At 38.5% G+C, this 14,755-nt stretch overlaps 1 protein-coding gene across 2 annotated transcripts in view; it reads right to left on the minus strand.

Annotated features, from left to right (window-relative positions):
- The window catches only part of erf (Ets2 repressor factor), a 48,895-nt gene extending 34,948 nt beyond the window's left edge, over nucleotides 1-13,947 (minus strand). For both annotated transcript variants that reach the window (XM_056479360.1, XM_056479359.1), the window contains exon 1: nucleotides 13,400-13,947. In XM_056479360.1, coding sequence (XP_056335335.1) covers nucleotides 13,400-13,421 — 22 coding nt within the window. In that variant the 5' untranslated portion in view covers nucleotides 13,422-13,947. The remainder of the gene's footprint in view (nucleotides 1-13,399) is intronic.
- Nucleotides 13,948-14,755: the final 808 nt, after the last annotated feature.

A 14,755-nucleotide genomic window follows, 5' to 3' on the forward strand; every position in this document is an offset into this window, starting at 1 on the left:
TGATTATTGAAGTGCTTCTGACATCCGATCCTTTCTGAAACGGACAAACGCAAGAGTGTTGTGCGAAATAACAAAGAAGAAGCCCGAAAAAACAAGCAAATGATTCTTTCAGCAACCTAAAAAATGTAGTTTTTCTGTAATTGGTAATATGTCGGAGACTGTAAGGGTCTGTGTGTGTTCATATATGTTGCATTTATTTATTTAATATAATTACAGACATTACAGTAGGCCATTTCACACTATCATTGGTCGGCAGTTATAATCAAATCCTGTTTATGGAAAGGTTGGTAATGAACATTTATACACAAGTATTTGTGTGTATAAAGCATCTGTTTAGTGAGAAGTGCTTCTCATATGATGTGAACGACTCGCACAGCTTTACTTAGACATTTCCTCGAGCGAGAATGACGTCGTCTGAAACTTTCTGTCCTACACCACCATTGGTACCCTTTTGGCAGTAGAAACGTGATAAAGGTGACCCGTACCGAACTACTTAGTGGAAACGGGTCATAAATCAGTTACTCCAAACCAGCAAGACTCTGCATGGTAATACTGATGACTTCAGGGAAGCAAATGTGAACCTCACCCTCCTGGTCTTGGAGGGTAGGTGGAAGTCAGCCAGATTGAATCTGGCTACAATAATCAAGCTCAGCGTTTTCCCCTTGATGCTCTAAGCTCATTCAGAGCAGCTAATTTTAACTGCCATCACCCTGCCTGTGCCAGATTATACAGGGCTGGGCAGGACTGACCAGGCGAACTCTTCTCCAGAGTCGCCAAAAACAGAAACGCAGACTTAAACCGACTTTGCTGAGCAATAAACATGAAGTGTGTCTGTCCCGCCTATTGCTGCGCTCCCTATTATTGGTCTGTTGAGAAGACAGCTTGCTAAATCCTCTACGGTGTTCCCTCCCAGTTGTGGGCTTTGATTCTGATTCTTCTTCGTCCAGTTGTTGGAGATCATTGTTCTATTACTGGCATTTCCATGTGGCTGCGACTAGCGATAGACGCCGTACCTACCCTGTGCAAAGCCATGCAAGTATTGAAAAACGAGGCGTATTCGCTTGCGAACCCTGCAATTTCCATGATGCTGAAAACAGGATTTAAAACAATTCTGCAGCAGCAACGTCTAAAAGATAGCATTTAACACAAAGCTCAGCGACTTGTCGCAGCACGTTTGAAGACGCACTCAGTTTGTGTCCCTATTGTGAGATTTACCTGTTGATTGGGGGATGGGGACGAGAATTCAACTGATATGCAAAATCAGCCGAGTTAGCAAATGTTGACTCACAGATATACTAAAAAATTATTGTTATAACATCATCATTCAAACCTTGAGTGCTGTGTTTGAAGTAGCGGGTGGAGCCAACGTTGAAGTAAACCTGAGCTGGCATTTTGCCAATGATGCAATGTCTGATAATGTGATTGTCTGATTTCAAGCCCTGGCACCATGCTGAGAGCTGTGATTGGTCCACATCAACAGCAAGAAAGCACCATTAAACCAAAAGGCTGGCCTGGAGACAGTCATCTGGGCCCCAGGTGATTCTCCAGATTGTATGTGTGTGACCTGGCTGAGAAGTGTGTGTGTGTGTGTTGTGGAATGTCTAAAGAAAAGTGAACGAGTGTGGCAGACAGGAGACTAGGTGTCTGAATATCTCCATGGGGACCCTGGAGGCAACGTTCAGTGCGTTCAACCTCCCCCATTAACGACCAACCACAGCAGGCAATGACTACGATTTGCGTCTCACCTTTAAAGCTAACGTGAAATTACATTTGCAAATAATTTTACTTACAAAATAGAGCAGATCCGCTCAAATCCAGATAGACAAAGACAATAAAACCATTGTACTTAAAGAAAATAAAGTTGAAACTAGAAAAAAACTGATTAAGATTCATTTGAAAACATTTTACATTTTTCTGTAGACTTTTCATAGATAATACATTTCAGTTATTAAAAGCTGATGAAACAACTTAGCAAGAATTTAAAGGTGTCATTGAAAGAAAAACCATACACGGAAGCATAGTTGAGTAAGAGTTCAGTACATGACATGAGCGTTAAACACCAATGTTTCTAGGGCAGCATGATACTGGGAAAATATTGTGGTTGAGTATTGCAATAATGATATTTCTTCCAAAACATTTTCCTAAAAAAAATAGAAGCTATTTTTATTAGCTATATACAGTACACTGCATAATAGAGTACAGCCCATTTTGAAAATGAATATTTTTTTCCATTTCTCAGCGAATATAGGCAAAGTATTTGGTGCATTTAAACAAAACAGATTTATTAAACAGATTTATTTATTAAAATAATATTTTAGTCACCAAACATATTTAGAAATTAAAATATGATACAAGTAAATTCAAGCTAAATATTGCAAAAATAAATTAAAACCTACCAAATTTCATCTAATTTTTTTTTTGCTTCTCTTGATTTTTCCTCTTTTAAATTTGCATTTAATGTTTTTTTTATAACATTATACATTTGGGTGTGCTAGTTTTTGGACTGTTATTGTAAGTTATTTTGTTAGATAAGCTCCAGATTTGGCTTCAGTGCTGACTAATCTAATGTATATGCACGAATATAATATTGTATAGCTTCCTATTAAAATATGAATTTCAAAGATAGATTTGTTTGGGGTGTACTTAAATAAACTGAACACTTAAAGAATTTATTAATTTCATGATATTAAAATAAACATTCACAATATATTTTTCAGATCTTTTTAATTCATTAATTTTAATCAATTTTAGATATAATTGTTTCTTTCTTAAAAATCTTATTTGAGCAAACGGCCATAGAAAAATATGTTAATGAGAACTTAGGCTGTTACACAACACTCTGAATCATTAATATGCAAGAGCCAGCAGTCTTTGTCTGGCCATAATGCTTCCTAGTAAGATAACGACGATGATAAAAGTGTTTCCTTATGTTCTAAGTTTAACACAGCCCATTACATTCCCCATATATGTGGGACTTTTATCTTGTCATTAACATTAACTGCCCCACCAAGAAAATTGGATAGCATTTCTTAACTCCTAATGTTGCTAGTTAACACACTCAATGCATTTTATTTAACACACCCCATCATTTCTAAAATATCAGCCTCTACCAAATGGTTGATATGTTGGTTTATGGTTAAAGTACCAGAATTAATACATATACTATGAAAAATCTGAAAATATGAAGTTTAAGACCAAATTATTAAAAAAATATTCAAAATAAAACATTTTTGAAGACTTAATTACCTTTATTTTTTGATGTATGCCATAAAATATTTCAGATTTTTATTTAACATGTTTTCTTGTTTTGTTTTTTACAATAAAACCAAAATCAAGTGTAGTAGAGCAACAGAATTATGTTTGTTTTTTTGGAAACCAACAATGCTGTGTGTGTAAACCATTATTTTAAACAGTCATTATTTAAAACAGTCAACCAATTACTTAAAAATGGTCAACCATTTAGTAGAGCAGACAGTTATAGAGTTAAGGAGCTCTAATACAAATGACACAAAGCCAAATACAGAAAAAGAGGAATTTTAATTTTACTCAGAGAAATAAAAACATAATTTCATTCTAAAGTCAATTCCTAGAATTGTAAATGGGAATGTTAAGCAATTTCTGGAGAATTTTTGCACTTACCTAAGCCAAATACCTTCTATGTAGATAAAAGATAACTAAAAGACATTGTATTAGTGCATTATATGGCACCTTTAACTAAAGGACATTCACAGATTTTATAGTTTAAATTATACATTGAAGAACAATACGAAGACTGCAGTTTCTTAGTGATCTATGGCTCTATATTGGTGCTATTAGGCATGGGACGATAACCTTTTTCAAAGTATACTGCGGTTTGGAAAAGTTAAGGTTTTTTTTTTAAAACCATCAAATTTTCTGCTATTCCATTCCTATGGTAGGTGTAAGATTTTTATTTACAATTTTTTTGTTTCTGCTTTTTAGGATGACAGTATCTCCAGCAGAAAAGATCTCCAAAGATTTCGTTTTAAATAGTAAAGAAATCTGTGTTTTTGAAACTAATGAAGACAGCAGAAGTCAATGATTCATTTGAATTATTTAGCTTGACATGTTTACTGCTCCAAAATAATATAAATATTTCTCAAAATGAAACGTATTGTGTTCAAATTGCCCTGACATTTAAAAAAAACATATTTTAGAGCAGTAATCACAATACTATGAAACTGTGATATTTTTATCCAAGGTTATCATACCGTCAGAATCTTACACCAACCCATGCCTAGCTGCTAAACCTTAAAGCATGTGAAAACGACCCATTTAATGACATGTTTTTACACTAAACTCACTTCATGACTTGTTGACAGTTGAGTGTTTGAAATAAATCCTTCTTTAAGATGATTCCATAGTCATGTGATGATTAGTCGTGTTTAATCAATGAAAACCGTTAACAACCGATATGGTGATTTGTTGGCCGTTTCTCCTTCACGGGTGTTTGGAATTTCTACATGAGAGTGCAATCTGGCTTTCAGAGCAGATTTACTACTGATCATAGAATAGTGCTTTCGATTAATCCTGATTTGGATTTATCATGCAGCCCCAATCACTATTCATTCATTTTCCTTCAGCTTAGTCTCTAGACAACTATTCCAGCATATGTTTTAGACAGCAAATGCCCTTCCAGCCGCAACGAAGTACTGGGAAACACCCAAACACTCATTCACACACACACTGAACAATTTAGTTGACCCAATTAACTGATAGTGCATGTCTTTGGATTGTGGGAGAAACCGAAGTACCCAGAGGAAACCCACGCCAGCACGGGGAGAACATGCAAACTCCACATAGAAATGCCAAATGGCCCAGCTGGGATTCGAATCAGCCACCTTCTTGCTGTGAGGCGACAGTGCTAACCACTGTGCCACCCCTCAATCACTACTAATCAGTCAACATTTTCCAAATTCCACATTATAAATGTATATATATATTTTTTATGGCACAGTTCTATATTTTTGTCCTTGTTTTCCACATTTCTACAGAAATCACAGTGCCCTTTTTAAACCTAAAAGATCACTAAAAGTAGTCAGCATTTTAAACAAACGAAAAGTTACCCAGGCATCCCAATTAGATCAAGTTCCCACACTGATTAAAAAGGCAAGCCTTTTTCTTTGAAATAAAGGAACTAACAATTAATCAAGCATGCTAAGATCAGCAGTGCGTATTATGAAAGTAAAGGTGTCAATTTTGATTTCGTGTTGACTTTAATTCCGCTTTCCACCTCCATATCAGTGTGTAGCATTACGTAGTTTCCTAGCCACTATCTCACAGAGTACCGCAATGACTGTAGAGCGCTGCAGATTCGACGCCAATACCACCCATCTGGAAATAGGCTCGAAATAAAAAGGAATTAAGAACGAGCGAGATCACAAAAGAGATCAAGAGCACGATAGAGTGGAAAAAAAAAAGGTGGTGGCGGTGTGGGGCCGAGAACGAGAAGTCAATAGATTGCTTCTTTTTAAGTTCTGTGTTGTGGTTAAGTCTCTAGACTCAGGCTTCACTTTCATTTTCCTCCAAAGACGAGAGCACATGCATACACACACACAGTCGCTGACGGCACACGCGTGGCTCCAGCTGTGGGATTAGAACGCCGTCTCCACCGTCGCTCCCTGTTTTCTCTCCCACCCCAGGCCAAGACTGCAACTCCGCCAATCCTTTCCCTCGCTTCTAATGGGCCTTTCATTTACAAGCTTTCCATTAGCGCACAGACATCAGGCCTCCGCAAACTATGCACAGCCACATGTCAGTCACGGCCACCAGCTCTCGACAAAGTTAGAATTAGGCTAAATGTCCCGTTGAGGCCGGCACAACTTTATAGGTCGTTCTACTCGAAACCGCATGATTTAAAGGACTGGAAATCACCTAAGAGACACGAGACATCACTGAGAATGTTCGGTTGACAAATTATTTTGTGTCTGAACGCTCTAATTTCCACTGTTTTGCAAAAGTGGCTAAAAGTTCCACTGCCACATTTGGTGGCCTACACGTAATTGGAAACCCACTGACAGGTTCTGAAAGCACTCTCTCCTCCACACAGACCTCCGTGAGTCAGATCAGAAGACCAGATCGAACCTGTGTGACCTCTATGTAGTATCAGTCTCTCTTCCTCTTGGTCTCTATTCCTAGTGCAGCAGCACTGGTTCCTGCCTGCAAAAATAAATTGGTTGCATAAAAATAAAAGTGGGAGCGAGTCAAAGTGGCGTCACCACAAAGATGGCAGCTCAAGAGACGAAGAGAGCGCGCAACTGTGAGAATTAGGAACGTGTGTGTGTGTGCCTCCTCCTTGAGAGTAGGCTGGTGTGTGTGTGTGTGTGTGTGTGTGTGTGTGTGTATATAATGCAACACAGACAGCAGCCATTAAAGTGGAATGTGGGGGGTCTGGGCCCCACTAATAAACTATGTGCTGCACACACAACACTCACTTCACCCGTGACTTCTTGTCTTCATTACAACCATATTACGGGAAAGGGCTTCGCCATTGTCACAAAATCATTGTGATTTATGAGTTACAAAAATAACAGAATCTAGAACTTCAGAACAGAATCTATAGAGGACAAATGCAAAGATTAGTTCATGGAAACTCGAGCAGAACACCAGCTAGATTAGGGAAGCTACAGGAGAGAAAAGAAACTACTTGAAGTATTTTTCCTTGTAAAAAGGCAACTGCTTGTACTTCACTGCAAGCTGTGAAGAAATAAAAGGAACTATAATCAATGAAATAATCAAACAAAAAAGGTGTTGGATGAATCATTCCAACAGAGACATGTGCAATATGAACTAATGAGTATAGAAAATAAAAACTAAATCAATTAGCATTACAGAACGATAACTAAAATCATTTTTAACTTTGGGTTTAAGTTTTTAACTTGATGCAATATAAACAATGGAAAACTCCTGGCATAAGAAACAACTGAAGTCATCAATGCAAAAAACAAAAACACATGGATCTATATGGCATGTCAGTTAAAAAAAATTTACAGTGCAAAATGTCGAACAGCTAGAAAGAACTATATGACACACATATCTATCTATCTATCTATCTATCTACACACACATATATACATGAACTGAGTTTGTAGTAAAAACATGTCATTAAATGGGGTCATTTTCATGTGCTTTTAGGTTTAGCAGCTAGGCATCGACCGGTAGGATTCTGACAGTATAACCTTGAATAAAAATATCACGGTTTCACTGTATTGTTATTACTGCTCTAAAGTATATTCCTTTTATATGTCTAGGTGTAAAACAACAACTGTTTTCCCCCAATATACTTCATTTTGAGAAACATTTTAAATATCTTGGAGCAGTAAACAATATAATAATTATTCAAATGAATCATTGACTTCTGCTGTCTTCATTAGTTTCTAAAACACAGATTTCTTTACAATTTAAAACGGCTTTGGATATCCTTTCTGCTGGAGATACTGTTGTCCTAAAAAACTAAAATAAAACAGTAAATAAAATATCTTACACACCTTAGGAACGATATAGCTGAACATTTTGCGGTTTTAAAACCTTGACTTTTCTAAAGTGCGGTACACCTTGAAAATGGTTATTGTTCCATGCCTAATCGCTGAACAACAAAATATCGCAATGTTACATTTTTCCAATACTGTGCAGCCCTAATATATATATATACTAGTTGAAGAAACCTAGAGGAGAACAGACTATTAAAAACAAATCTTTATGTTTCCAACTACTAAATAGTAAACTTAATATAACATAAAATGCCATTTTTTTCTGTTTTGTGAAGCCAAAAGCTATTTTCCCAAACTACTAATGCAATATTTTACTTTTAGCCTTGTTCTGCCATCTCAGCTATTTTTAAACTTAAAAACAAATGTCTGAATGTTCCCTAACAGTTCACAACTTTGCTGAGCATAGGCCTGGGCACAAACTCCAAAGGGGAATGCTCTAGAAAATGTCAGGGAAAGTATACACATCGCAAACTCACAAATTGTTACACGAGCGTGACCACACGCACACACCAAAAGGACAGCCAAAGCCACACGCACACAGAGACAAACACACACAGGGGGAAAAACTGTCAGCCGCAGTCTCGACAAAACCTCAGAGTTCCCACCAAACCGTGGTCTCCACTAGACACAACACTTCACAAGTCGCTTGGGCTCAAACCTCGGATGGCAACCTGCTTGGCACAAAGATCCATTCGATACATTGGCACCTGAATTCTGAAACGCAGATTAAAGAAAGGTGTGCCGTTAGATGACAAAGGGCCACCTGAAGCTTACACCACCTGCGAACTATACAGAAACAAAAACAGAGAAGAAGTCATATGTATTGTGAGCTATTCAAACCATATCGCTCATAACAAGACAAAAACAACAGCTACTGATCTAAGGCTTCAGAGTTCAGACAGGAAAGCAAACTCTAAAAGATAAAAAGAAGAAATATTTCCAAAGCCTTTTGAAGTAAGATGAACCGTACTATTCAGGTCAGTGATTGGATCCATCTTTTGATTCACTGAAAAAATGCCAATTGATTTGTGTTGGGGCAACATGAAGGAATTAAGTTAACTTATTAGTTTTTACAAATTTAAGTGGATTGAACATAAAACAATTAAGTTGTCCCAAAAAAAATTTGTTTTTGCTGCATGTTCAGACTACTTATTTAAAATGAGCTGAAACAAACACAATTCTTTAGATTTTTTTGGGACCACTTAATTGTCTTATTTTCAATCCACCTAAATTTGTTACGTTAACTTAATTGATTTGTGTTGGGACAGCGTGAATTAATTGTGTGGAACCCTACATTTTTTACATGGTATGCTCATTTTAAATAAGTAGTTTGAACAAGTGTATCTGTCTGCAGACTGCAAGACGGGTGTAAGATGAAGGGGCGTAACTTGTAGTAAGTTAGAGAGGCGTGATTTGCAGTTGTCGAGATCCCATTGAACCATGCGAGATGTCACAACGAGATGTTGTCGGAAATATTTAACAGAGAACATTTTCACCAAATGTTTCACAAGTTCTCTCCAAATATATCCACAACCAATTCATTTGATATATTTTTATATTAATTCATTTAGCAATTCCCCCATGCAACTCCAATCACTGACTTCTTTATCTGTTTTGTCATGACAGTTAGCCTACTCTGGGTCGCACCTTGTGGTTGCAAATAACAGTATAATGCCGAGTGTGTCAAGTATGAAAGCCTCCGCAACTCGCGGCTGTACATTAAAAACTGTGATGGTTGGGTTTAGGGTTGAGGAAGGTGTAGACTATAATAATGATGATGGTTGAGTTAAGGATTGGAGTAGGTATAGACATTAATAACTGATGGTTGGGTTTAGGGTTTGGATAAGTGTAGACATTAATAACTATGATGGCTGGGTTTAGGGTTGGGGAAGGTGTAGACGTTAATAACTGATGGTTTGGTTGAGGGTTGGAGAAGATTTAGACGTTAATAACTGATGTTTGGGTTAAAGGTTGGGGTAGGTGTAGACATTAACCATGATGGTTTGGTTTAGGGTTTGGAAAGGTGTAGACATTAATAACTATGATGGCTGGGTTTAGGGTTGGGGAAGGTGTAGACGTTAATAACTGATGGTTGGGTTATGGGTTGGAGAAGATGTAGACGTTAATAACTGATGGTTGGGTTAAAGGTTGGGGTAGGTGTAGACATTAACTATGATGGTTGGGTTTAGGGTTTGGAAAGGTGTAGACGTTAATAACTATGATGGTTGGTTTTATGGTAGGGGAAATAGTAGACATTAATAACTATGATGGTGCGGTTTAGGTTTGGGGAAAATGTAGACGTTAATAACGGTGATGGTTGGTTTTATGGTTGGGGAAGGTAGACATTAATAACTGTGATGTTTGGGTTTAGGTGTGTAGTAGGTGTAGACGTTAATAACTGATGTACAGTGCCAACAACATAGTTTTGACATGTGGGTCTCCATTACTTCAAGTTACGCCTCTAATGTACTACAAGTTATGCCCCTGTCTAGCAGACCCTAATCAGTTTGAACATGAAGCAAGTGTCATTTTTTGAGTGTTCCAGGGACAAATCCAATAGGATGTCCTACGAAAACAGGCAGTCATGAAAAGCTTTCCTCGATATTACACTCTATATTTTAAGCATTAAAAAATTCAATTTGAACTAACTTCAAGCTCTGGTAGAAGTCATCCTTATTCAAATGGGAAAATAGCAACTCATGACTCTAATGCTAAAAAGAAAAAGCCTGCAGATGCGTTGAGAAAGCTCCAAATCATCTGGTCGTTGATTATCTACACTGCTCTTCGGTTAGGGTAATACTCGTAGTATTCTGAGCACATTATTGAGGCGGAAAGTAAATTAACGCACTTTGCTGCAGGACTAAATGTAATATATGTGTCTGTGTGGCTGGTTTGATGTTTGTCATATACGGTGTTTCCAGGAAAAAACACAAGCCAGGAAACACAGCCAATCTGCAGAGCCACATAAAAAAAAAACACATCAACCAATCACGTGCACACTTCCTGAGTGACTCGAGACAGTTTAAATCATGCTAGTAGGCCAGGCCGATTACATGATATGTTAACTTGAAAAGCAAGAGCAGTTCTCTGCGCGGAATCTCATTCCCAATCATCTATAATTTCACCATATCAGATCGATTATGTAGAGGCTGCATTTAAAAACCAAAGGGTTAGCATTGGCAGTGAATATTGTACTGCATTAAAAGAACAGTTCAAACAAAAATAATCCAATTTACTCACCCTCAAGTTTTTTTTTTTTGATGATGAACGTAAAAGATCATCTAAATACACTAAAAACACTATGAAAAGTCAAAGGTTAGCAGTTTCCAAATTTTTTGTGTTCAAAACAAGAAACTGTAAGAGTTTAACAAGTAGAGGGTGAGTAAATGATGACAGATCTGTTATTTTTGTGTGAACTACACTTTTAAATTCTACACATCTTACAACTAATACTACTAATGCTTACAAGAATGGAAAAAAAAAAAAAAAGTCAAACAAATCCAAATAGCTCCTCCTCACCAAGAAGAAACACATTCTTGCCAATGGAACAGTGAATCATACCTTGCAGCGAAGGAGAAATTATACACCAACACCTACGCTTAGCCCACCCTGACCCGGACCCTCCTTTGAAAAATAATGGCACCCACCGCCACCCTCCCTAAGCACTGGCTAATTGCCCATGTGGGTCCCTTAAACTTCATATGCTGGAAGAGACAACAGAGAGCCCGGTTCCAGATGTAAGACCCACATGTGGCAAACTGTTGATATAATGAATAACGCAATTGGAAAAAGGCACTGAAAATAGGCCACTATTTGGCCTACAAGGCAGACAGACAGATATCATGCTTAGCTGGGCAAGAGTTGACGGCCAAACAGAGCGCCAAAGTGCAAACAACTGATGCAACGGTGTATACGTTTGCATAAACCCTACCGAGAACACAGCACAGGTTTAAATACAAATTAAACTTGTTTTTCTGGACAAACTTATGTTACAAAATAAAAAAAAAATCCCAAATGTGTGATCAAAGCAGTACGGCAGTGACTTCATCCAAAGACAATACTATTAACCGGCAGGTAAAATAGCTGGTTTAGGTGACTCTTTAATCCCTTGGGTGGCAAAGTAGCTACTCAAAAGAAAGGGGCAGATCTCATCACTGCAGCACAAAGCCGAGGTGACCTGGGCGGGGAACACCTAGCCTAAAAGGAACAATTTGATATGCCACAAAGACTAACAATACAGCTCATTTCCGTTTACAGAAACGCTTTTCTGCCATCTGTTTATTTAAATACTGTACAATCTTAAGCTAAAGGGTTGGGTGAAGGATGAAAACAATGCACATACATGCCTGAGCAACAGGCTGCCCACAATGTGCTCCTAATGGAATACCATGGGTCAATGAAAATGACTAAGATTGAATGTTTTGTGAGGTCAGCTCGTTTTAAAATCCCACTCTGTTTGGAGTTGACTTGAGTTAGTAAAGCGTGTGTGCAGAACCCCACCTCTGCACGCCTACACGAAAACGCAGACTTGCGTCCCAGACACGACACACAACATGGAAAACTTCTACCATACCATAAGAAGGCTTACTTTATACTGCAGACCAAATGAGGGGGTGGACCAATGGAAGAATTAGCTAATGGTTTAATGCATAAGACCACGACTTCAGCGTTGGTGGAGCTCAGACACCCAACAGAGACTGAACTGACATGAACTGGCAGCATTTTTCCATACAACCATGTGAATGTTCACCGCGTTATTATGAATCAATGGGTTTGAAGCACCAAACACAAAGTTAAATTACAAAAATTCATTTAATTGTATAGTTTTAAGATTAACAATGGGTCCTCCACAACTATTGAAATGAGTTAGAGTTAAAACTGGCACAAATCCACCATCTTTATCTAGTAAAAACATAAACTCAATTGTTAAAGCTTTATCTTTCATACATTACAGTTACATACTGTAAAACTGAAAGTAAACACGTAACTCACAACTAAGAGGTTACCGAAAAAATGTACTTGTAAAATAAAGAGCAAGTAAAAATGTTTGTCACTTCTCCGAAAACGATAGTCTCCATACAAAAGTAAACAAAGAAAAGTAGGACTTGGAGACAAGTAAGGCATTCTTGTAACACTTTAAAAAGACCCTATAACTTAACTTAATACGAGAGTAAAGACAAAGCCAGCTGAAATGTGAAATTTCTTGTGTAAAATCCTCCGGCACACACAGAGAGGCGCTGTGATGGGATGCCACTTTCTCAGGGCCAAATGGCTGAAAGTTGCTCGCAAATGGTGGATGCCATACTGGATCAACACAAGCGGTTATTAGGTCATTTTAACACCTTTACATTTCCTTAGAGCTTAATGCAACCTGAAAGCGTATTACACTAATTTATTATGTGAAACGTATATAAAACACCCTTCACGGTCTAGGTCAGGACGGTTCAAAAGTTGTGAAAACTTGTGTACTCCCAAATATCGATTATTTGTTCCCTATACACGAACTTTTTCCAGCCTTAATGACAGCTACACAAAACAACATCGAAGTGATGGCTAAAGTCTACACATAAACAAACAAATTATATAAACTCATTAAAACTTTACAAAGCGGCAACCTTGTTTATAAGCATTTTAAAGCAACGCTACATGGCACATTTGACTTGTGTGTGACTTGGATTTTTAGCTAAAAAAGTACCTAAAATATGAATATTTTAAACACATTAGCTAATCTGTGGGCAACTAGCGGGCTGCATATCGAGAGTGAAACCGACAAACATCTCTAAACTCTAAAAAACTTACTTGTAGTTTTGTGGCTGACTTGTTACGCAAATCTAAAGTTGGTTTATACCTATCTGGTGTTGGTGGGGGTGTTGTTGTTTGGCAAAACTTACCCGTATCGCCCGGGGTCTTCATGTTGGAGAGTATAGCCGCTTCGTTAGCAGTCGTGCTAACTGAGAAAGAGAGTGAGTGAGAAAGAGAGATGAAATTAACTTCTTCCTCTCGGCGAGCTCAGGATCGCGCACACACACACAAAACTCCTCTGTAAACTTTTCCTCCTCAAATCCAGCCCCTTCACTCGTCCTCCCCCGGTTTGTTTGTAGTTTTGCTGTTTTGCTTTTCCTCCCCAACGTGGAGGACGCTAGTTGTTGCCTTGTGGCCGGACAGACTCGCTCTTTTACGGTCAGATATCGGAGCGCGTCGTGCCGATGGAGGAGCACCGTGTCCGCGCTGAACTCCTGATTACTTCATAGACGCTGCGAAGTTGCATATTCGAGCCTTCACGGTTGAAACACGAGGCGAAGCAGACAGAATCAAAACAAACGAGAAGGCTGAAATGCCCGATCCACTTTTCTCCCTCTCTTTCCACGGACTTTTTCTTTTTCCACTCACTCCGTGCAACTCTCTCTCCCGTCTGCCCCCTCCTCCTCCTCCTCTTTCGGGGTGTCGTGTTTCGTTCTTCCAGCCACACGGGGCCGCCCACGCTGAGCGGGGGAGGGAGGGGAGGAGCGCGCACGTAGCCACGCCCACTCACCGTTTGTGTCGGGCTCGCGTCACTGCAGCGTTGCTGCGGAGACCGCCAACGCCGTCCGATCCCGGCCAGCATCGTGAGGTGCCGATGACATGTTGTCCCGCAGAAACAGACCGAAAAACCAATAAAATCTGTCGTCAGCGGTGGTCTCACGTTCCTCACAGTTGACACCACTAAAATGAGCTTTGTGTTAAGAGTTGTTGTGTGAGTAATAGTTCACACAGAGATTGAAATCTGTTATTGTTTAGTCATCCTCATGTTGTTCCACACTCAAATGCCTTTTTTTCTCCTCAGTGGGACTCAAACTTGTCTGGAGAAGTTTAACAGATTGTAAGAACTGCAGTGAACGGAGATGAAGTTCAAGCAACACAAAGGTAGCAACTTTTTTTTAGCTTGACAACTTTCATTGTGTGGAAAAAAGCAGCTAGGTTATTCCATCGATGAATATTATGAATTTGTACGTCTGCAAAGTTGCTAAAAAATAAAGATTGCCCCATCATGACCATTTCAATGTGGTCATGTCATTGGCTCATGAACATTTCCTGCGTTGTTATTAAACTATTTTTATAATTGTAACAAGAGGCAATTCAATCATAACTTCATGTTAAAACAGCTATCATAACAGTATTTATCAGTATGTGGCTCTTTTGGGATTCTCGGAACCTACAGAAATTAAAAATGTGTTAGGAAATACGTTGGGAACATTGTTTTTGATTAC

This window comes from Danio aesculapii, chromosome 19, assembly GCF_903798145.1.
Source record: "Danio aesculapii chromosome 19, fDanAes4.1, whole genome shotgun sequence".
Lineage (NCBI taxonomy): Eukaryota > Metazoa > Chordata > Actinopteri > Cypriniformes > Danionidae > Danio > Danio aesculapii.